This window comes from Actinia tenebrosa, unplaced genomic scaffold (genome assembly GCF_029948245.1).
Source record: "Actinia tenebrosa isolate PJP-AT-01 unplaced genomic scaffold, QUT_ActTen_1.0 PGA_scaffold1__47_contigs__length_23844297, whole genome shotgun sequence".
NCBI lineage: Eukaryota > Metazoa > Cnidaria > Anthozoa > Actiniaria > Actiniidae > Actinia > Actinia tenebrosa.
Genome location: NW_028292578.1, coordinates 3,792,559 through 3,817,802, shown reverse-complemented (window position 1 = coordinate 3,817,802; position 25,244 = coordinate 3,792,559). Strand labels below are relative to the sequence as shown.

Sequence of the window (25,244 nt, the reverse complement as noted above, 5' to 3'; positions counted from 1 at the left end):
AGCTGCTGCGGCCAATAACGCATGTTAGGACCACTTAACCATTCGTGGGCTTCTTTTGCGGTGGTATGATTAATGGGCACGTTTTTGAAGATATCTCGCACCTTTAACGGAAAGGAATGGTCGTTAGAGATCCGCATGTTCAATGTCAAATCCAAACTTGGATGTTCATCAAATGAAACCGCGGGTATCGGATAAGTACCGGTACCAAGCAATAATTCCTTTGACCAACTAGGTTTAGGTTCGACATGCACGGGCTTATGTTCGACATAACCAGAATTCTTCAGTTGATTGTCTATCTGATCGACCAGCGTAGGTTTCAAATCCTCATTGCTGTACATCCTAGAGCCGTTATAGTAAATCCCATCGGGTCTCCTTTCGAACTTACTAGGGTCTGCATGCGGAAACATCTTCCTAAAGGCCCTCCAGTTCCAGTAATCCCGGTTGTCGTGATGTGGCTGCTCCTCTATGTTATTCCCAAAAGCGTCGTACATTAGTATATATAATGGATGTTATACCATCAGCACCTCCACTTTATCCTGATTTACCTAAGGAGGGTCCTAACGAATTAAACGCTGAAAACTTTCGTCTGAATAAAGCAAACTTGATACTGGCTTACTTGGAAGGGCAGACAAAACACTACGAAAAAGTCCGAAAAAAGTACGTCAGAGCCCGGAGTACGCTACATAAGATTGCGATAACTTCAGGGTCCATATCTGTTGTGTTAACGGGCTCCGGCGTTGCTACTTCGCTTACCGGACCGGGAATAATCGTTGGAGTTCCTTTGGCCGGCGTTGGGGCAGCCTGTGGTATTATTTCTGCTGTTGCTACGGGCATTATGAAACAGTTGTCAAGCAAAATATCCAAGCATGACACGACAATAGCTCTGTCAAGGGCTAAAGTAAATACAACTAGACGCCCTTATTGGCGTTTACTCGGGCTACCTATGTCGAAAACAAAGAAGGTGAGAAAGTAGTAGAAGTGTGAAAGTAAAGGAGCGCAATCGGAGAGGATGTGTTTATGTTGGTCAACTCCGAAAAAATGAGAGGGTCTCGCGGGAACCGTTGTTGCCAGGCGGTTTGCTTGGTAAAAAAGATAAAAGAATATTGAGCATTTTGTAGGGCTAATGCTTTGGCATTTTCGCTTCCTAATCGAAATGCTTCACGATTGATAGCAGATGGTAGTGGTATCTTACTTGACTGTTAGATCTCAGGCGTGAAAGGTTCTTTTCTCTTTTTGCAGTGTTCATATGCTGTTCTGCTTGTTGAGACAAACGTTGTTTCTTAAGGGCAGGATTCATGTTTGCATAGCTTAATTTGCGTTTCTCAGCATTAACCTTTTTTTTGTGCATTTGATTTGTGTTTCCTTATGATACGTTGTCTTGCAGTGTTTGATAATTGAGTTGAGCAGGATATAAATAAAATATGGTAATCTAACTCATTTTGAAGTGTTTGTGTTGTTATACCAATCATTTTCTGTACTAAGGTGGATACACTGGTTACTTTTTCAAACATACCAAATTCCCCATTGTATAACACTATGAGATAAAAGTCGGTGGTCCGGCATTTATGGTGAAAAATGCAACAAATGCAAGAATTGGACAGCCATGCTAAAAATCCAGTATTGCCTTTTGTATTATTTGTTATTATCTTCTGTAGTCCTAATTTGCTTGTAGCAGATGTGCAGCACAATTTGCCTTGTTTTTGTAAATTATTTTTAACACTTATATCTGCATCATATATCTGAAGGCTTGCTGGTAAATCATTGATTGTAAGGCACTCTTTGTTGAGGCTCCGAGTATAAAACATGTTTCCATGATCAGAAATTGATTCCAATGTATCTGAATTCCAATAAATACAGGCTTTTAAAACAGAAAAACAAATACAATAAAATGATATAGCGCAGCAACGTTTCAAAATTATACCATTCATATAGGCATTGAAACTTGTATTATGACTGTTGTGGCTTTGTTGATCATCATCTGTGCCTTTACCAATCACTTCACTCTGTTCAGTTATGTGGGTTGGTAGATTAAAGGTATTTTCACTTGCATTGTTTTGTTCACACATTTCTGTGATATGCACTCCCCTGAGTTCAAAAGAACCTGTTGAATTGTCATAAAAACTTTGGAAGTAATTTATTAAAGCATTAAAGTCATCAACATCTAGGAGTACACAAGTACCTTGAGGATGAGGGAGGCCATATGAATTCCGAGCATGAGAATCAAATATTCTAAATCTGCCATCACCATGACAATAAATAGCTACCTTACTACATTGAATAGTTAATAGAAATGAATGGTAATTTTCTCCAATTAAAATCTGCAAAGAATTACCTAAGGACATACAGTAGAGGAAATCAACAGTACATGAGACATCATGTATATTACCAGTATAACTTGGACTGTATTCCATTTGGTAAGTGCTTTCTAGTACTGTTACTATACTGGGTAATTCTGTCAACAGTAAAAATTCTTGGTTGTATAATCTTGATAGGAAAGAATATAACTCATTCCCAATATTCATGGTGTTTACTAGGTCTACTGAAGAACTTATTGCACTCCTATGGTTATATATCAATGCACATAGTGACATGGCAACACACTGACGACCAGCATTTGGACCAAATAATGCAATGTTACCTTGAGAATATGGAGCAGAAATTGTTTTGTTGGGATCAGTTACTGTGTATGGGCCAGGATTTTTTTCTACATCTCTGCTTAGGGTAAACTTACTGTGATTTATTCTGTGATTGAGACTCTTGTAAACATGGGGTAAACTGTTGGAAGCATGTTTTCCTGGACTATAATTTTTCAATATTGGCTGACAACGACTATAACCAGCATTTATTGCCTTTTTGTGAAACTTTAATTTCTTAAGGAGGGATTTCCTGAATCGTAATTTCCTTCGACTGGGAAAAGAATTACCAGAAGCTTTGTTTCGTTTAGATCCTTTGTAGATTTTGCAATAACACTTCATTATTTCGTGATTCAAATGACATTTATTGACAAAGCAATGCATTCTAGATGTCATGGGTACATTTTTGAAAACATACTTACGAACCCTTTTCCGTATTTTTCTGCTTTTGTACAAAAGGCGTGCGAGTTGTTCAACAGGGACTCTACTTGGTTCTCGATCACGCGAAGCAACACGAGGCTTGTGCTCAACACGGTACTGAGAAGTATAAAATTTGGCATAACGAGACCTGCAATCCTCTAATAAATATAATAGTTTATTGTGATCAACAAATACAGATAACTGTACAGCCTTTTCCAATAAATCACAGTCATTTTCCAAAGAGTATACCAAACTCTTAGTTGACTCATTTATGAAATGTACAATTAAAATCAACATCATGCACAACAGGCTCGCTACTAATAGTTGAACGAACGATAGAATGTTGAAGAAACTGTCCAAAATTGAGAACAAAAAGAAAAGAATACATAAAAAACTTATCCTCGATGAAAATGGCGTAAGTCCAATGCTTGTTGATTCGCGGAAGGCATGAAATGTTGTCTTGAAAGATTCCAATATGGCGTCCATCTTCAGCTTACATGGAATATTTTCTTTGTCTCCATCATCTTCGAAGCAGTTATCAATGAAGTTCCTGCTTACTAAAGAGTTAGTGATTGTTTGTTCGTTTAAGTACGTTAGAGTAAGTTTGTACGTTTGTCCATTTGAGTTCATTTGAGTTTCATTTGAGTTCATTTGAGTTTCATTTGAGTTCACATTTCTGGTAATCTTTCTGGTATCTTTGGCATTCTTTTGGCATTTTGCTTTGAGTTCGCGGACCGACCCGTTCCGAAAACGCTTGACATCTTTTAGTGTGGGTCTACCGCGAACGGCGTGTGCGTTTGTGTGTATTTTGAGTGTCCCAGAAGAAAAGGAATTCGCCATAACAAACCACCGACGAGGAGCAGAGAGCAAGAAAACCTCCGACCCAACATGTAGGTCACATGACTTGCACTCGCTTTCATGACTGTCTCGATCGCATACATATTCATCATGTAAAACCTCGACCATACGATAGACTGATACAAAACCGAAACCTAAACTCGGCCTACCTTACAGGTAGCCCGAGTAATTACCGATCTTGTCTCAAAGGCTCTGCGTGACAGAAAGATAGACGACGTAGAATTTTCGCTTATTCTGGCCGAAGAAGACAAATACGAGAAATTAAAGTCGGACATAAGGAATAAAAAAACAGTCGTAAAAGATCTTTCCGAGGAATCTCGCAAAAAGATCTACCAGGAGGCAAAAGAAGAGCTTCAAAGAAAGCTTGCTCAGTAAATATCGTGACAGGGTTCTATTTACATATCGAACGCCGGCTGTCAGGTTCATATGCAAATTAATTTCACAAAATATTACACAAAATATTACACAGCCTGCATCGTTTTCACAAAATATTACACAGCCTGCATCGTTTTCACAAAATATTACACAGATGTGAAAAAACTTGTGTAAAATCATCGCCTGGGAATCCATCCTAACAGGGGGTGGTTGGGGTCTATTTCGTAAAATATTTCATAAATTACGTCAGGATAATAAGGAATATCCTTATCCAGCCGACAAAACATCCACTCAGCTTTTGTCATATCAGAAACCTCAGGAATAGACTTACCGGTAATTTCAGACAAAAGATAGGGAATAGCTTTGTAATATTTTCCTAGTTTTAATTTTTTCAGCGTTTTCCGTAGACTTTGTGGGGTTGGCTCTTCTAAGTGGTCTATGATTTTCTTCTTTACTTGCTCGTCAAGATATACCGGGTGTAAACCTTGGATATGACTCATCCAGTCCCTAAAGTATTTTATTCTTTTGTATGGGGTCTTCGTACGACCTCCATTGGCGTAATATTGCTCTCTGGTAGCATTTGGTACGGCATTACGAATATTCTCACCACACTCGTAACACTGTGCTGACGTGTCGTCTTCTATTTGCATTTTCTTACCACAACACCAAAAGGGTTCTGGCTTAGGTACGCTAACTTTGGGTCTTAGACAAATTATGCAAAAGTCGTTAACGAACTTCTTACATTTGTGCATCGTATATTTATAAGATATTTTTTTAACCTCCGTTTACGGTACCCAACACAGCAGCAGTAAGGACTTGTCGCGCGGGTATTTCCCGCTGCCGGCGCGTTCGGAATAACGCGGGTAAAACCCGTGAATATACGACATCGATCGCGAGTCCCCCTTACTGCTGCTTATAACTTAATTGTATGTCTTCATCCTTGATCTCATAAGGCTGCATTCATTATGTATACCGCAGGGGGGGGGGGGGGGTGCAGAGGAAGCTTCAAAAATACTCCAAAATTTCAAGATCCCCCCCCCCCTCCCCCCCACTTAATGTCAAAAATACCTACCTGATACCTAAACATTCCTATACAAGCCATTGCGATGACTGGTAACAACAGCTTGATATAGACTGTCTTCCTGATCGCGATACATACTGAATTGGAAGAGGAATATCGGTTTAAATTTCCTCCTCACTGACGACTATTTTTTTGAAAATTTTTGAAACTTTTTTGAAAGGAACCAGTGAGCAGCACTTAGGATGTTAGGTTGTCGAAACTTTTTATTTCGTATCTCCTACGCGTTTCATCTAACTCTGTAGACTTCTTCAGGAAGTTTTACAATAAAAGTTGAAAGTCCTTTATTTAAAGACTAACTATTCTTATCTACGTATAGGAAGTAGGGCATGTAAAAGGAAACAAGTCAGTACAGGACTCTAGCAAGGGAGGGACATAGTTTACGGATGTTGAATAATTTTTGAATAATTTCGGGGGCGAAGTTATAGCTATAAGATGTTTCCTTTACATGATAATGATTATGACAATAGTGATAAAATTGAAGATGTTGATGATGATCAAGATTACAATGTTATTTAAATAGTGGTGTACAATTATCCTGTTCATTAAATTATATGTTAAATTATATGTTTTATATGTTAGCAAGAGAAAATTAACTAAGAGAAGGAATCCCCCCTATGTAGCCTTGTAACCATCATGTGCACAGTTTGATGCTATTTTTAAACCATTTGTTTTTCTGCACGCGCATGTACTGCGCGCGCTCTACGATGTTTGCTTACGTTTTTGGGGTTTTTCCGTTATTTCGACTCTGCCCTGAATGTGTATATACGACAGGAAATTGAAGTAGTAATTTGTTCGACTTTCTTTTTTACATTTATAGTACACTCAACAAAATTACTCGACTCTGATTGGTCGAGAGGAGTACAATTATAGCGTTAATTGTACTCCGTAGGAGTACCGAATTAAGTCGCTATGGCAACACGGCCAAAACAATGTCAAAACAATTATTTTCTATCATTTTGTACTTAAAAAGCATAAATAAAATTCTAAAGCCGTAAGAACTAATCTTTTTTATGCATTTCAGTTGCACGATGGACTGGAAATCGGCCGCCAAATAGACAAAGATGGACGGCGTCGCTTCGCATTTTTTACTGAAATTTTGTTGAGTGAACTATAAACAAAAAATCGCACGATCTTCTCGTACAATTTGGAAATTAATAGACACGAGTAGTGTTTTGAAAGTTCTTGTAATTGCACTCGCCTAAAGGCTCGTGCAATTGCAAGAACTTTCAAAACATTACTCGTGTCTATTAATTTCCAAATTGTACTCGAGATCGTGCGATTTCCTATACTTATTTTCCTAAGCTTTCGACCTACATCGTCATCTTGAGGGTAGATTTGAACATTTTGAACAGCATTTGAACATAAGAAAAGCACAAGAAAACGTTAGCAAACAGCGTAGAGCGCGCGCGTACCATGCGCGTGCAGAAAATCAAACGATCAAATAAATGATATCATTAGATGATATTTTTAGAATAGATTCTAAAAATAGCATCAAAGTGTGCACATGATGGGGCACGGGGACTCCTTCTCTTAGTTCATGTTCTCTTGATGTTAGTTAATAGTCATTTGTTGTTGACAGCATGGCACAGAATGCCTATTGTTTTAGGGACATGCACTTACAGTTCAGATTCTCACGTACATTTCAATGGGTGGGCATAAATTTGAATGATAATAGAATTCCTCAAGTTCTGATTGGTGAATGCATCCGAGCAAAGCGGGGAGCGGGAAGCTGCGAAGCGTATCCCTCGAACGAAGTGTGAGACTGACAAAAACCGCCTCTATTGTCTTTATAATCCGTGTTTGACAAGTGAACTCCACGCATGTAAACAAACTAATATCTAGTCTTTTTACCAAACTTTTTTGACCAGCATAGGAATTTAGTTTACAAATTGAAACTTACGGCTCTTTTGCAAGCTAACCGACAAATAAACTCAATACAGTAACTCATATGCTAGTTTAAAGGAACGATTTAAAACCTAAAGCGGGGTTAACTAATCGGTTAAGTCTGGCGGCCAAAGACAGAAAGCTCTGTTTTCTCTTGTCGTTTATAAAAAAAATTGTTTGCTATCAAAAACCGTTTAATGAAAATGAAAAACTGTTTGAGTAAATCGCTTGTAAACAGAAAGTTTCGCGTACTTCTTGTTACCGGTAAATTTTTATTCCTGTTTTCGATTCAAAACTTTTCTTTTATAAATTAAGAGTCAAGGAGACGCTTAATACGCAGTTAGCCTTTATGGAGCTGCCGATCTTCGCCTTTCTTGAATGAGCGATATGAAAACCTATTAGTAGATTCGATATCATATATAGCATATGAGTCATGACAATTACTCATTTGGTGGCTCCTAAAAGTCAAAGTTGAATGAACTAGGAGGTTTGTCCGATGAAAAAAACACACAAGACAGTGTTTATTCATTCAATTTGGAGACAAAAGAGCTAAATGATAAATAGATAGATATAACTAGCTAAAACTAGTGTGAGCTGCGTCGGTGTTTCTAATGAAACAGAATGATGAAAAGGTAAATTATACACCGTGAAAAGATGAAAAAACTTACTATAAGTAAAAGTTTTTTCATCTTTTCACGGTGTATAATTTACCTTTTCATCTTTACTAAATGATAAATAGATATAACTAGCTAAAAACTAGTGTGAGCTGCGTCGGTGTTTCTAATGAAACAGTAATGATGAAAAGGTAAATTATACACCGTGAAAAGATGAAAAAACTTACTGACGTTTCGGACGCTAGTCCTTCGTCGGAGTAAAAGAGCCTCTTTTACTCCGACGAAGGACTAGCGTCCGAAACGTCAGTAAGTTTTTTCATCTTTTCACGGTGTATAATTTACCTTTTCATCATTAAATGATAAATAGCTTAGGCGAGAAATGAAAAATGACTTAATCCATAAACAATAGAGGTTATGTTTTTGATGCTGCCGAGAGTCCCGCGGACAGCTGCAAGTACTTCGGGAATCCCGCTCAACCCAGGCGCAAAGACCACACATTTTTCTAACTTTAAAAACCTCAAGCATAATTTCAACGGATAGTCCGTGTAAAGGGTGCAAAATGTTCTTTAGACATTAAAGTTTGTTTTGCACCTTTTGGCCATCGACCAACTCACTTGGAAAACAAAATATTTCAACATCAAGATGTACGACCTCTATGTTTCCATACTTTAAACTCATCACACGTAGATGAGCTTGGCGTTGGTGCTTGGGTGGGAGGAGCCTCGGGAACTCGGCGGAGGTCAGCGGTAACTATGGCAACCCTGTCACCTCCCACCTAGCACCGTCACACTGACTTGGCAGTGGAATACTTACCTATACTTACCTTAGTGGAGGGTGGGTGGGAAAACAAATAGCGTTGGTGTAGCGTACAAACGGCGTAAGCTAGCGTTAGCGATATGAGATAGCGCATAGCGTTAGCGAAATCGGATAGCACGTGGCGTTAGCGAAATTGGATAGCACCCGATGCAAGCTTCGTCCCCAGATACCATCTGTTCATCATTCATCTCATTGCGTGAGACATTAATTTGCTTATCAGATGGCCGCGAAGCTATAGCCTTTTGATGACAGATACTTGCGATAACAGGCAACTTAGTTCAAGTCTAACTTTGCTTAAATATTTTATTTAACCACATTAAATGTTTAAAAAGTCCTTCTTTTTCTTGTTAAAATCCTCAAAAAAAGTTTTATCGTTTAATTTTTTTGATTTTACCTAACGACGAGATGATATCTCTACTTCCATTTGCACCCTTTGGCCATGTAAAAAACTTAAGAAGAAGATACAAAATTACTGGTTTTCAGAGTCTACTTGAGCCATTTTTAGCCATTTCTCTTGTAATTTTACTCTGTAAACGAGTCACAGTCAAGTGAACATGATTTGAACCGCGCGCCAAAACAATAGAAATGTCCCGGATGTGTCCGCCTATTCTGTGCCATGAAAAATTAGCATCCCCCTACCATTACAAACATTATTTTATTTTATTTTATGACCCCCCCCCCCCCCCCCCCCCCAATTTCCTCTGCCCCCTCCTGCGGTATACATAATGAACGCAGCCTAAAAAAAGTTGAACCCTTTAAATAGCACTTCTGAAACCATGAAATTCTCAGTGCGGTTTAAACTCTTTACTCATGGTATCAGGTTTTGCACACAACGTACTTAGGCGACCATTGACAACTGTGCTAAGTTAATTGAAGGAACTCAGGTTTAGGGAAAATCGGTTGCGGAGTGCCTCAAGGATCCATTTTAGGCCCCCACAAAAAAGTTACACCTTGATTGCACTAATCAAGAAGATTAATAGTCTCGCGATCGAACATTAACAGAGTTTATAACTGAAACATTCTTGGCGTTCTTGTCGATGAATCTCTGACTTGGGAAATCCACATGTGAAAAGAAAAGATATCATCGGTAATCTGTGCAATCAGAAGGCTTAGAAAAATATGATATATGTTAGCAGAGATATTCTTAGCTTGTATCGGTTTATACCATACTTTGATTCAGCCACACTTTGTATTGACTACTCAGTGTGCTTCGAAGTATGTGATTCTTGGGTACTTTGGGTGAGTCTTTCTCGACGTCTATCAAAGCTGCGCAAAACAGAATTATTCCGGTGGAGTGAATCCAGAAAAAGCAACGAACGCCCTCGATTGGATTATATTAGCCAAACGCAAAGCTCAGAATAAACCTAGATTCTAAAGTTAATTCTCCATGCCGGGTTGTCAACCACAATACTGTCTGCTGTTCTTAAGGAATTCACCATTTTCCATACATCGGTTCACTGGCCAAACACAAAACATTCAGTCGAGGTTGGCAAGGTTCAAATTTGAATAATCCTTTGAAAGCTCCTTGGCGCCTCGCTTGAGCACTTTGTGTTTGACCAGTGAACCAATGTATCGAAAATGAATCGCATGTAATGATCACTGGATGTGCTTACAGTGTGCACTTAGAAATATTAAGGTTAAGAAACATTCTCGAAATATTGTAGGTGCCCACGGTTTTTCGATTAGCACTGTAAGATCTGCAACATGTAGTGCAGTTTTCGTATGACTGTGAAAGATTCACGGCACGAACACGGCCATGACACGGCAATGGATAAGCCAGATCAACCACATTGCATGAGAATTTACTCTCCATCCAATCAAATACCCGGAACACGGCATAAACACGGCGCGGACACGGTCACGCCAAGGTCACGTCAATGCCAGATCAATTATATTGCGCGTGAAAAAAATCAGCCAATTAAAATTCTAGAAAGCATCATGGTCACGGCACGTCACGCTTACGGCACTGAGCTTTTCACAGTCATACGAAAACTGCGCTATCTAAAACGGTTGCTCTTCCCCATCCAAGTACTGAAATATTGAAGAAGAAAAAATCTGGCTACTATGACGGTGTTACCTAGCTTTCTTTATTTTTACAACTAAATTGCCAAATGTCCCATGGTTTAATAGTTATCCAAGACCAATTTGTATAATTAACTTATCAATTAATTAATAATTAAACACATTCATCCTCCCTTTTCTCATATTACCCTAGTAAATCATTGTTACATTAACTATATATCAAAAGAATATTAACTTCATATTCTCTTGCTATATATATAGCGCGATGCGCCTAACCGTGCCCTACCAACGCGGAATTTTTTTACCAATGCCGCTGAACACTTCCACACCAATTGTACATTTTCTCATCGGTTACAGTAAGATAATTTTTATGAATGTGTTCAGTGTTATTAAATTATTATTGAATAGGCTAGTGGGTATACTGTTGACCTCTCATCTCATCTGCAACCAAATTGCAATTTTGCATGGCATTGGTTTCAATTGGAAGCCCTGTGTTTTGATTTGTTTCCTCTGTAAGTTTCTTCCGCACTAGTTTTTAACTCTTGGCCTCAGTCCTAGGAGATCCCGACTTCCAAGTCACAAAACAATTCCAAACAGGGATGCTTGCGAGTGTCACAATCAACTTACTACAAAACTGTAACTTTCTCGTAAACTACAATATCTCCTTCTTTCTCACAAGACATGTCGACTTGTTTTCTGTTCGACGTCTTGACGCATTTTAGTAGAAAAGGCAGGAAAAAAGAGATAAAGGATAGGACGCCAACAGTGACGAAGGCAGGATGATACGATCCACCAATATCAGCTATCAGGCCTGTTGATTAAAGAAAAAACATGTCATAATGATAATAACAAAGTTCCATCACACATAACGTTTGTGCACTTTGAAATATTCAAAAATGTTGTTGATCGAAATTTAGGTGGTCAACATCTTAAGAGGTATGGACTGATTTTAAACGCCAGCAAGGAAAAAAAACCAACAAATTTCAGTTGCAGCTACCGAATGCGCAAAATAAACTTCAATGAGTGTCTTTTAAACTGCAAAAATGTGGCATGACAATTGTATAGAAAATTCTGGACTTCCTGCTTCAAAACGAAAGGCATTTGCATTAAGACTTTTTCTTGCTGTTTCTACCGATAACAGCCTAATTTTTTGTCCAAAGTTTTTATTAACTCGGGTTAAAATGATTGGGAAATAATTTTTCCCTGTAGTTTAGAGGATTTTATTGAGCAGATGATACGTGCAGCAGGGAATATGACACAACTTAAGAGCTTTTTAAAGTGGCTCGACCCAAATTTCAGAGTGCGTGGGAATTGGAACTTGAATTGAAACGGCTATATCTCACTTTTACGGACATAGGTCAAGCATGATTTTTCGCAACAGTTCTTAACAGAAACCAAGCTTCACATCGATGCTAGTTTTGCTGAAATCGGAGTCAGTTTACCTTGCATCGAAATTGTGATGTCCTTGCATTAGTTTTACATTAGCCAGTTATCTCATCGTTGAAATCCAGACCAGATTTGAAAACGATTTATTAGGTTTTGTACGTAGACAAAATGTTTGTTCATATGATGTAATAATAATAATAATAATAAAAATAATAAAAATAATAAAAAAAAATAATAATAATAATAATAATAATAATAACAATAATGATAATAATAATAATAATAATGATAAAAACAACTATCAGAAATTTTTCTATAAATTTTCAGTTTTCACAACTTAAAATTCCACTTTTTATCTTTATCACTGCAACTTATCTTTTATCGAGTGTTTAACTAAGGTCTGTAACAGGAGCTATTTATAGCCGTTTCCCTTCGAGTACCCACGCATTCTGAAATTGAGTCGAGCTACCTTAAAAACATGACTACACATGATTTCTGCTTACCACCTAATACAGGACCAATCAGGAAGCTGACAGATACGAAGCATATGTACCATCCAAAACCCTCGCCAGGGAATAACCTCAGAACAATGCATATCATAGAAATTACAAACATGCCCTCAGAAATACCATAAATACAGCAGTAGCATATCAGGAGTTCAAAACTTGTACACAATGGCAACAAGAGATCATTAATGCCGAAAAGTAAAATGCCGGCTTGAAATATATGCAGAGGCAAAATCCGACCAGAGTCGCATAATTTTCCTATTGAAACTCTTGACACGGAATTGGTAATCCCCTGAGTAAAGTACAACCAAAAAAGAAGATGACTAGGCAACCCGAGGTCTTCTGCATACTTTGCCTGCAAGATATAAGGCAGATTATTGCGCGTAAGTCAAGAAACAGTAAGAACGGTAAAAGCCTTCGTGGTGTTGCGTCTATTTATTTGTTTGTTTGTTTCTATTTTCGTTTCTTTCTGGGGGGGGGGAGGGGGGGGGGAGGGGGGGGGGGGCGGGGGAGGGGGGAGGGGGAGGGGGAGGGGGGGAGGGGGGAGGGGGGGGGGGGAGGGGGGAGGGGGGGGGGGGGGGAGGGGGGGGGGGGAGGGGGAGGGGGGGGGGGGGGGGGGGGGAGGGGGGGGGGGGGGGGGGGGGGGGGGGGGGGGGAGGGGGGAGGGGGGGGGGGAGGGGGGAGGGGGGGGGGGGGGGGCGGGGGGAGGGGGAGGGGGGGGGGGGGGAGGGGGGGGGGGGGGGGGGGGGGGAGGGGGAGGGGGGGGGGGGAGGGGGGGGGGGGGAGGGGGGGGGGGGGGGGAGGGGGGGGGGGGGGGAGGGGGGGGGGGAGGGGGGGGGGGGGAGGGGGAGGGGGAGGGGTGAGGGGGGGTGTGTGGGGGGGGTGGGGGGGGGGGGTGGGGGGGAGTGTGGGGGGTGAGTGTAGGTGGCGTGTGGGTGGGTGTCGTGTGGGTGTTCTGTTTCTTTGGGGGGGGGGCTGGGGTGGGGTTTGAGGGGCGGGGGGGTTTTTTTCGTTCTGTTTTCTTTCTCTTCTCTTCCTTCCTTCCTTTCTTTCTTTCTTTCTTTCTTTCTTTCTTTCTTCTTTCTTTCTTTCTTTTTTTAAATTTTCCTTAACTTTTCGAAAACATAAGACAAAACCAAAATTTTTGCGGGTTCGATTGCAATTTCTACGTCATCGGCCATAGAGCGCGCGCGAGCCTCCTTGACACGCAACGACATGATAAAAACCAAACAAGAGACTATAAATGAATAGTTAATTTTCTCTTGATGAGAACTAAAAGTCAAAATGCAACTGCGTACAATCGTTTTGATCCTGATTGGGTCTCTTCAGCGCAGGGTGTAGCAAAATAGAATAACACTCTAATCGACTGTATGCTACTTGTGCGTGCTAATGACAAAACAGGATGGCCTCAAATTTCAGACAATCACCGATTGGGCAATGCCACAATTCAACACGTGACGATGAACGACAAACAAGGAATCCAAAATATCATGTCGTTGTCGCGATAAGGAAATCTGAGGATAACCAGAATTAAGCACACTTCAGAGACTACTCGACGAAAACCATGCTAAAATAAAACACAGCATGTCGGACCTAAGAAGATCCCACCACCACCACTACTGCTCACACACTTCGTGCTCCGCGTTCCTTGCTCTACTATTACTCTTACTTACCAAGTGAACGATGGGGATAGCCAGGCCTAAACATGCGATGACCATGGTCGCACATAAAATCATAAACATCGAATCTTTTAAAACAGAAACGTCAGGCGTAGTCCAGCAACGTCCACTTGGCTGGTTTTCTTTTTCGGTCACCTCTGTTTTCACCTCGTAATGTTTTTTCTTTCGTTTGATGCTACATCCCAAGACAACTGGTACAAGGCTCACCGCAGCTAAGATCATAAAGCACTTCCTCCAATGAAAGTAGTTTAACAGAGATTGAACGACAGGGCTCATGAGTAGGAGGCCGATCCCAGGTCCAGCAGATGCAAGACCCGTGGCAAAAGATATATGACGTTCGAAGTAGAGTGGGATAAGCTGAAAAGCGGCCATATACACAAAGCTTGTACCAAAACCAAAGCAGATGCCATAGGTTAGAAAGAGAACATAAATGTTTGGTGAAAAGGATGATGAGAGAAGGCCAACTGCGCATGTCAGACCACCACATATCATCATTACACGACATCCAAAGCGGTCAATAAGTCTAGCCGACACTGGACCAAGAAAACCCGTACAGCTGATGGCCAACGAGCCAACAAATGCTATTGATATAAAAACATATATTATAATGAGTAAAACCATTGTGCAGATTACCTCTTTCGTGCGGCGCCTTTGGGTGTTTCGTCCGATATAACAGGACCGTAAGAGGTTATATCGGGTCGAAAAATCGTGGGGGGGTTTCCCAATTATAGCTCTTATTCAAATTCATTAAATCTAGTTATAAACTAACATGTATTCAACAAGTCACCATGTTGTTGAATTGAATGAAATTGATAAACAATGAGTCGTTGTATTAACTAGAATTATGCATTCATTTACTTTTTTTTTAATTTTGTCATTCTTATCTCTCGAGGAATTCTGTATAAACGCTTTAGGAAGGATATATACGGAGGTTACGTACCCTGGGCCCGGTTGTTCAAAACCCCGATTAAACTAACCTCGAATTAGGCCTAAACCGGGTTTAAATTCTCTAATCGCGGTTTAGTTAATCTGTGGTTTAAATATCGTTGTCTCAAAGCTAGATTAGTGGGTTAATTAATCTACGATTAGCACCATCGACCCAAAATGCACCAGTGTTTATGTTATTTTCAAGATGGCGGCTCACCTCTTGAAGTTAAAATTGTAAACGAAGTAAACGTTGTAATAAAAAAGAACGCAAAAATTAGTTTTATTGCATCGGACTGATGTCTTAGCCAAAAAAGTTAAGGAGAGTTCAGAGGTTTTGCAAAGTAAGTTTACGAACGTTTTAAGCATGATTTCGTCTCTTGTCTTTCGCTCTAGGTACTCGTAAATCAGATTTTTCGTGTGAATAATGGCTTCTCTTCCGAATCTGTATTGCACACAAGTTCGCTGTCAGTGTATTTCTCGATGGAAGAGCTTTTAAATCTATATCTATACGATCTTTTCTTTGCTGTGCGAAAAAATTGAACAAGAGACCCGCCATTTTGTTTTCATAATCTTTATTTTAATCCTAGTTTAGCGATTTAAACCACCTCGCGAGTTGGTTTAAATTTAACCCACTCTTTAACCCTAGGTTAGCGCTAATCAAAAAACAAAAAACAAAAACAAAAAAGCTAGGGGTTAGTGCGTTACCTGTTGTTGACTTTGGTTCTTGAAACTCTTCCAAAATATTAGGGAAAATGATCCCATACGAGTAGGCAAGCCCCACTACGACTAGACTTGAAAAAGATGAACAGATGGATACGAACCAAGAGACAGGGCCATCCATAGTCTGAATATGTCCGTCATAACCATCTTTCACTAGTATTACTTTCGTGTTGACTAAGGAGTCCTTTGGCATTTTTTATTCCAATGATGTTAAACCTCTCCCTGAGAGAATAGCTCTCAGATCTGCGCAAAACTAAAAAAAAGCTAAGGTTGATGATTTGTCATATAAAAGCGGGGTGGGGGAGGGGGGGGGGGGGGAATTAGTGTAGTACTGTTGTTTAGTGGGGATTGTTGGGATCTGTATGAAAGCCCCTTACCTATCTAACGAACAAGAATATATAACCCTTGGAAACACCATATGAAACTCACGCTTAACAAAAGGTCAACAAACGGAAACTGAAGCTCACAACCCCTACTAAATTACGGCCAAACAGGCAAATTTAAACATTTTTTGTATATTTTGTCGGATATATTCATCTCTTCTAAAATCATGAAAAAGGTAGCAACGGAAAGCGAAAAAATAACATATCTTTTCAATGCTTTTAGTTTTCTGGATCTCGTAGATTAATTTCTACTCCGGTCAATTTGGAATTTTTGATCATCCGTGAGGTCAATGTTTCTATGGCTTTCTTCATATTTCAGCACACGTACATGCACACAAAAAAACCTATAAATATAGCTACAAAATCAACCAATCAAAAAGGGAGCAGCTGAATTGATTACTATATGGAAAAATCTGCATTTTGATGTGTAACAGACCCACATTCTTAAGGCCTATACGAAGAATATAGCCTATCGGCCAATATACTGGATCTTCTTAAAGGGGTACTAGCACGTAGATCTTCCGTAATTTTATTCGTCTCAAACTTCAATAAATTAATCTTTCAGGGTCTAATAATCACTGGTTAAAGTTTTTTCTTTATATTCCAATATGAAGTTCTATATTTTAACGAATTTCTATGTGTCGTGAGGCAATACACTCAACACTAAACATTGCTCCATACATTTCTTCAATAACTTTATGTTTTTTATTTCTATAAGCCAGAAGGTCCGCTGAGGGACTTAACGTACTTTACTTTTAGTTAGAATCATTTTATGGTATCTTTTCTTCATATACTGAGTATAAAACTAGTGGTTATTCTGATTAAAAAAGCAAAGAAATGTATGTAGTGATGTTTAGTTTTGAGCGTATGGCGTCACATACTTCTATAAAAGTTCGCAAAAATATAATATTTCCCATCCGAATATCAGAACAAAACTTTAACCAGTGATTATTAGACCTTTAAGGGTTATTCCAGTAAAGTTTCAGCGGAAATTCTGACGATATACGTGCTAGTCTTCCTTTGAGGTCACAGCAAATCATGCACGTTAATTCGTGCTGTTGAGTCAGCCGGGATGATGAAGATGACATTTGCCAGAGAAAGAAGCAAGGTCAGAAAGTCGAGAAAGGCCTAAGAGTCCGTCTGGCATGGGCAAAACCACGCTCCAGCTGCGATAAAAAGAAGAAAACAGCTCAAAAACAGCACACAAAACATTGAACAGAGGATTCTCCATCTACAGAAAAAGTTTGGTCTCGAAAATTGCCTTGCCTTGCCAAAGGGATCGAATTTAGCCGATTAATCTCGAATTTTATGGTCATCTCAGATCATGTCAGGTAGTCGTTCTTCAAAAGTGTGTCTCCGATTTACGAAGTTTTGTTTTCTCCTGAGATATCTTCAGTTTTGTATTGTAACTTGCAGGAACGTGTAACAAAGCAACAGAGCAGACTATCAAAAAAATCGAAGGCATACTTTTGACAAGTGATATTTAAAACAAATTAACTTCTGAGCTTTCGATAGATATTATTAATCTAAACTGAATTTCGATGGGCAAAAAATAAAGGGCATATTGAGAACGTTAGATATATTTGCATAAATATAGGTGTTAAAAAATAGAATTTCTGTAAGAGTAATTTTTGCCATATCAATTGAAAATGTAGGTAATGTATAAAAAATGTAGGTCACGAATAAAAAGATATTATCAGGCTGTAAATGCAAACCATCAACGACAGATCACTCATTGCATGTCACTAGGTTACAAAGTATACTATTACCCGATTATTCCACAAGTTAAAGAAAGCAAAACAGATGACAATCTAGTTAAAATTTGAGCAATGTGTAGGATCAAGAGAATATGAACTATAAGAGAAGGAATCCTACCTATATAGCTTTGTAACCATCATGTGCACAGTTTGATGCTATTTTTAGCTTGGAAATATTTTGAGCGAAGAACCTGATTGGTTGATTTCTTGAGGGTAGGCGGCTTCCAGTCTTGCAGTAAACAAAGCCTGTGTTTTTGTCGTGGACGTAGCGAAATATGGCGCTTTTCGTTAAAAATAGCATCAATGAATCTGAAAATAGCATCAAAGTGTGCCCATGATGGGGCACGGTGATTCCTTCTCTTAGTTCATTTTCTCTTGGTAGGATAGATAGTGAAAAGTTGAACATAGTCAGCCCAACGCCGTATCTACAATGAAAGGCTAGCTATTGTTGATTTTTCTAAAACATATTTTTTATTTTTTAACTATAAAGAGATTATTTAAAAAACGTTAAAATATTCTTGGTAACCTCGCGATTTTGATACCCGGCCCTCGCCTTTGTACCCTTGACTCTCGACTTTGTACCCTATACCATCGGCAGTTAGCTACACTCCGTTTTCGTTAAAGCTTGAAGCTTGAAAGCTGTGTAGCTATAAGTCCTATAAGCTAGGTATAATACGCGTATACCTTTTTTTAAAGAGATGATTTAGTAATACGTAAATAAGGTATATAACACAGCGATAAAATGAATATTAATAAACAGATGCATTAATGGTTGTATGTATGTTTGTTGATTGATTGGCTACCGTGTTTAAATCGTAATAGTAATAATAATAATAGCTTCAATACATACGATTGTCTTAAGTGTTAAAAAAAGGTCTCTATCATTGCAAGCTCACCGTTCGTTTCGCTTCAATGCAAAGGCACGGCAATGCAAAGGCACGGCTACCTTTCAAGATGGCGCAGGGAACTGTGAAGGGGACCTTGCTCTTGAATACTCAAGATTACAATAATATATATAGATATATAGATATATGTAAAAGTATATACAATAATAAAAGACAAAAAATTTACATGTGTAAAAATGCGATGCGTTGATTGTTGAATTGTGTATTATGTATATGCGATAATACTATATCTAAAGTCAAGGTGATGCGTCCCATTTCTAATGCATTGGGGATGAAGCTGTTCTGCAAACGTTTAGTTCTACTTTTAATTACTGCACAGAGACAGGCTTTATCCAAGAATATTTTATAAAAGCAATATAAAACAATTGCTTATGTCTCTGTACTGTGATATAAAGACTCTTGGAGCTGCAGAGCACTCGAAAAGCAAGAGAAAGACTCAAGCGCTGCTAGGACGCTCGTTTTAATTTCTTCAGCTTGCATGCTTCTCTCGTGCTCTACATCTGGAACTTGTTTATATTCGACTGCAGAGGCATGTGCGCGCGTTTTATATTTCTTAAACAGATAATATATGCACGTGTGAAACTAAAAACTAAAATACCTAAACTAAAGAAAGTAATAGAGCAGTATTAGGGCTGGATTTACACAAAGTTGTCCGACCAGATATCTTGCTGGTTTAAACATTAGATAATCCGCCTACTATATCTGAAAAGATTTGGGATGGATGTAACGCGATTATCGTCTTGGTTTAATTAGGTAAGATATTTTACGAATCACAGTTCTAGAATTCGGATGACCTGTTAAAAATAAGGGTCAGAATCCCAAGCGGATAATCTAGAATGCTGGTGAGTCCTTATTGTTAAAATATAACCATCTCAAAGGGCGAGTGAACATGATAACACAACAGTATGTAATTTCCTAGCTGAGACTCAGCTGAGCAGAGACTGAGTGCATAGCACATCAGAATATAACAATAATAACGATACCTGTTAGTTATTTTGTTTCCATGATCCTCAATGGGATACGCTCTCGTAAATCCATTAATTGTTGTGTGTATCCCTTTGAGTACCACTTACAGAACTAAGTTCATACCTTACGATAAAGCGTATAGATTCAACAGGCCAGATTAAACCAAATCTTGGAGCAAAGCCTGTGTCTAACGGTGCATTTTCACACCACGGGAAGGAAATTGCAAGGAAGGTGTCTTTTGAAGACATATACTAAAAATATCACGAGATTTTGTTAGTGTCCTACTGTGCGACCTATGACAGACTCCCCGCCCCTACAGAGAATATCACTCATTATTGACCCAATCATTGTTCAATATGAATATAGAACTACGACAATTTTCTAACAATATTAAATTGTCTAATAATTCTCTAATAATTCACCTGTGCATCAATCTTTTCATGACTAGTATTTTTTCTACAATGTTGCGTCAGTCTTTGGTAACCCCCAAAATGACGGCTACTAACATCATTCGAGAATATATCTTACGTCGTTAGATAGTCGATAGAGAAACCACAAAGGGGAAATGCCTTAAGCTATATTTTCCAAGGTCGCGAGTCTGCCAATTTATGAAACGAACTTCCTATTTATTGGCCTCACAAGTATCAGTATAATACACTAATAATCTCGAAATAATCAAAGTCACTACAACCAAAGCTACCACCAACATCATCACCATCATACAGCAAGTGCGCTGTGAAATATTTTATATGTTGCTTTGGCGGACGGGTCGGGTGCACTAATTACCATAGCTTGGTATTAAAAACACTTCAACTGTTAGCTTAACCGGCTCGAATTGGAAGAAATGACAAAGTGCTTCTGACAACAGCTTTACAGTCCATGTATGATCCCGGAGTTCTAGCCAGGTGGAATTCGATTAGGAGAGGAGGGAAAAACCGAAAAGCCAGAAAATCTCTCTGTGTCTGAAGAACCGGAAATTCGGAAAAAACCCCAGAGAGAGACTAAGCAGCTTAGCCAAGAGCGAACAGGTATTGGACTGAGTTTGAAGAAAAAAGAGACAATCTCAGAAGTTTACTGTCTGAGTACCGATCCGAGTAGCTTTCTAATTTATTGCTTTACTACTCTAGCCTGCGTTCAGCCGGTATAATTTCTCTCTTTCGAAACAACCGGTTATTTCGAGAGAAATTAAACCGGCTGAACGCAGGCTACGTCTATTACTGAAAGATAATTCCTAACTTTTTACAAGTGAGACATTATCCTAAACAGATTTCTTGAACACTGGATTTGGTCATAATATCTAATTACGTGAAGGCCACAGTCCGTTAGAGAGTGTGACAGCTGTTTCCGGGCGGCGTAAGCTGCTATGAGTCCAACGGGGGTTTAGGGCTGGCTCGAGTGAGGACGATATTGATGAGTTGTTCTCTCCTGTTCCACGAGGGCTTTTCTCCCTCCGTAAAAATCAACATATCAGTCGAGCATGAAGATATAGAAATATAGATAAGTTATAGTGCTTGGGAACGAGGTTATTCCGGGCGAAAGCCCTTGGAATTAAATTCGGAAAAATTAATTTCTGACCTTGCTGGGAAACGAACATCAGTCGAGCGTTGTGTGTATAGAATATTCCATGTATTAAGTGTGTATGGACTGATACGAGGCCCACAAGCTTTTAGCTTTAAAGGGCCACTTGGACGAAAATCGTTCCAAAATTAAAACTCTTTCATTCGAGCTGGAACTTTGCTGAAATAATCTTGAACACATTTAGAACCACTCACTGAAATATCTTTCTAATATTCGAAAGGGAAGGGCCAAAATTTTACGATTTATTTTCGTCCGCCATTAATTTCTTTGTGTCACGGCCAACGAGTCATTATGTACAGCAGTTTTACGCTGTGACGTCATTTACTCAACACCGTCATGTTAGCGTCGTTTTGACCATACATTTCTTGTTAAATCACCTGAAGTTTATTTGATGTTTTAAACGCGTTATCGTGAAAAGAATCTCTAAACAGACTTTTTTTAAACCTTTGATACCTCTTCAAATATAATGGAAACTCCTTTGGACGCTCGCTTTGTCAATCCTGAAGAGTTAGAACCATAAGTTATAATGTATGAAGATGAAGCCGAACTAGAAGAAGAAGCAATGCTTGGGAAGAGGTTTTCATAAAAATTCCTTACGTTCATTTCATTATTTGTATTTGCTACATACTGTCCATGATATAAAGATCTTAAATTTGAAGTTTCAATGTAATCTAATAGTGATTGATGTTATGAATTCTGCGTTGTGATATAAAGATTTGTGACAATATACTTAGATCTATGTGCCGAATAATTTAGAATGTGAGCTCGTAATTCTCCTAGCTGATTTACTACAGGACGGTTATTATTTGCTTCAAAATGTTTATTATGCATTGAATAGGTACAAACATACGATTATCTAATATTATCTTTGTAAAAGAACATGTCAAAGGTTTCTTATTTATTATTCGCGCGACAGCGGCGCCTGTCACTCAGCTCGTAGATTTTTCTTTCATTGTGTCGGATGCCTCGCGGACCCAAATTGTGGGGTTGCTCTTTGCCCTTGTATGTAAATATACCTTGAAAAGTTGTTATCCTTAAAATGATTCGAATAAATCCCGAATATCTCAGTCACTTCGCGCGATGGAGCCGCTAGAATCTCGTCCATGCGTCCTACTTTGTTGTGATTCTTGGCGTGCCGAGATGTATTGAAATTTTCGAATTATGATCGACAGTATTATTGAAAGTAAAAAAAATCAGCGCCTAGACATTGTTTGGTCATATAGTAGTTAGGAAACCGAATGAAATATTATATATTTTCTGAATAAACCAAATAAACCGAGTTTTACGAACATGGCACATACATTACCCACCAATGTTTTGGTTTGGGTTGAGTAAATGACGTCATAAGTACTCGTGCCAGTCTTCTTGAGCCGAATTCTGTGAGTCAAAGAAATTAATGGCGGACGAAAATAAATCGTAAACTTTTGGCCCTTTCCTTTCGAATATTAGAAAGATATTCCAGTGGGTGGTTCTTAATGTATTCAAGATTATTTCAGCAAAGTTCCAGCTCGAATGAAAGAGTTTTAAATTTGGAACGATTTTCGTCCAAGTGGCCCTTTAAGGCCTACTGTGTATAAATAAATACAAAATATTAATTTATACCCATATAACTGTTGCATCTCTTAGCATGCGTAGACAACAGACGGAACTCGACTATGCTTTTCCATCAGTGTTGTCTAAAGGTCACTAAAAAAATGGATTTTTTTAGAGTTCGTAAGTTCAACCTCAAGGTTTCAAGATATTCTTCCGCTTATGGATTTGACTTTAGTTGTCCTTCAGCCAGGCTCGTAAACTCGTTCGTCAGTGCTTTTTCAGCTGAACTAAATAAAATCTTAAATTTACAGGCATTGAGATCTTCATGCTGTAAAACAGAAAGCTTTGCACTAGGTATTCCTGAACGATTAAGATGTGCTATTTGGTCCTTTATGATACTCGTCAATGGAGTAACGACCAACACAACCTGAGCATTTTTGATTGATGCGTAAGCTTCGTAAATCCAACTTTTACCGAAACCAGTCGGCAAAATAGCCAGGAGGTCCTTGCTTTCCAATAATGATTTTAAAGCCAGTTCTTGTTCTTGTTTCAGATCAATGCTTAGTTGTTTTATGCTTTCTTCTAACGAGGCGCCCATTTTGAAAATTGTTAGCCTGCGTCCCAGAGCCGCCACGTAAGCTAGAAAATTGTTGATGTGTCAACGCTGACGGTTTCGACCAATAGAATTAACCAAAATAACAAATAACCAAAAAACCTTCTTCCTCTCCCCCCTCCCCCTCCTCCCCCCACCCCTCCTCCCCCCCCCCCCCCCCCCCCCCCCCCCCCCCCCCAGAGCCGCCAAGCAGGCTATCCTATTCTTTAAGGTGGGCTGCCTACTTTTGAACGTTCGATTTGAGCCCACGATGTGCGCGCGCTAAAAAACCGCTAAAAAATCTACAAGATTTTATTGAAGAATCATACGCGTACATATAGAAGAATATCATACAGGGCAAAACCCTCAGATTTTGCACGGGACAAGATTCCAGATTTGGAATCAGCATTAAATTTCAATTCGGAAAATCGAAGTTTAAAAAAAGTTTTTAAAAAGCGTTTTCCAAAAGCAGGCAGTCACCTTAAAAGGAATATGCTTGGAATAAAGGTGGAATAAAGCAATTCACCGGAGCTATGTGTTCCCGTTTGGGGATGAGATAACTGAAACAGAGAAAACACGGCCATAGATGATATAGCAACGTTTTTCTCAAATAGCTTTTGATCGATGTCTATTTTGTATTATTTAAAACGATTAAAACAATTACTCTTATAATGATGGAGTTCTGCAAAGTCTCGCTGAACTGATGTTGGGTACTGACTAAGTACCTCATTAGTAAAAACTAAAGCAAGTTTTGACAAGATTGAATGCACGAGTATTCTGAATGATTGGATAAGTATACGGGTGGACGGGGCTTCAGCTATTGCTTAACAAGCAAGTGAAGGGAGAAACGTTGTTTATCGGACCATTGTTATCTCCTCACGCTATCCTCAAATGTTTTGAAAAGTCAAGAATTCTGCGCAGGTGGTCTATCGTTCGTGCAGCTGTCACGAGAAGGAAATCTAACCTTTTCTTTTTAATTATATTGTCTAAGTGTTTCAGCATCCATCAGTGCCTGCATACTCAAAAGATAATACTTCCTACAGCCTGACCGACACGTATCACCAATGTTAACCAGAGTTAAATGTTCTGGAAAACATAGAGCAGTTCCTCCTATCAGATATAGTCATTTGCGAGCAATAAAAACTATTTTTTTCTTGTGGGTTGGGTTTGAAGTCCTTTCGTTCTTTTTCTTCTTCTTCTTTTTTTGCTAAGCATACTCTGCTGAATGGACTATTATTTGAGAAATTTAATCAGTAGTGGAACTATCTATTTTTTTAATTAAGCTCTTGTCAAATTGCCTAGTTATGAATCGGTAAATCGACTCCATTATTATAACAAGGCTTTGTCTAATTTCCCCCAGGACGACCCATAATGCCTTGTGGTTCAAGATGGCCGCCACATCGTGGAAGAAGTCCAATTGGGCTTTGTCCGCTTAAGTCTATCTGAGGGACACCGTAAATTAATCTTATGTGGTAACGGTGTTACCCTCACTAATAACGTTAATATCCCGGATTATAACCCAACGATGAATTTTCGCGCTGTAATTGATTCAGACGAAACAAGATTCCGAAATGATATCCGTCCAGTAAAAATTAAAATTAAAAAAAGA

The 25,244-nt window shown here is 39.0% G+C and overlaps 1 protein-coding gene across 3 annotated transcripts; it reads right to left on the bottom strand.

The window, feature by feature from the left end:
* Positions 1-10,749: 10,749 nt before the first annotated feature.
* Positions 10,750-20,176, bottom strand: LOC116304462 (monocarboxylate transporter 12). Of its 3 annotated transcripts, none has more exons than XM_089033134.1 (5): positions 20,056-20,176; positions 15,907-16,174; positions 14,269-14,855; positions 12,593-12,950; positions 10,750-11,514 (listed from the first exon to the last, which is right to left on the bottom strand). In XM_089033134.1, exons 2-5 carry the CDS (start codon positions 16,112-16,114, stop codon positions 11,330-11,332), a joined length of 1,338 nt encoding a protein of 445 aa, XP_088889260.1. In that variant the 5' UTR covers positions 16,115-16,174; positions 20,056-20,176; the 3' UTR covers positions 10,750-11,329. The 3 variants fall into 3 exon arrangements, with proteins under 3 accessions (XP_088889260.1, XP_088889261.1, XP_088889262.1); XM_089033135.1 differs by having other exon boundaries at positions 19,950-20,164; XM_089033136.1 differs by lacking the exon at positions 20,056-20,176 and adding an exon at positions 16,299-16,847.
* Positions 20,177-25,244: the final 5,068 nt, after the last annotated feature.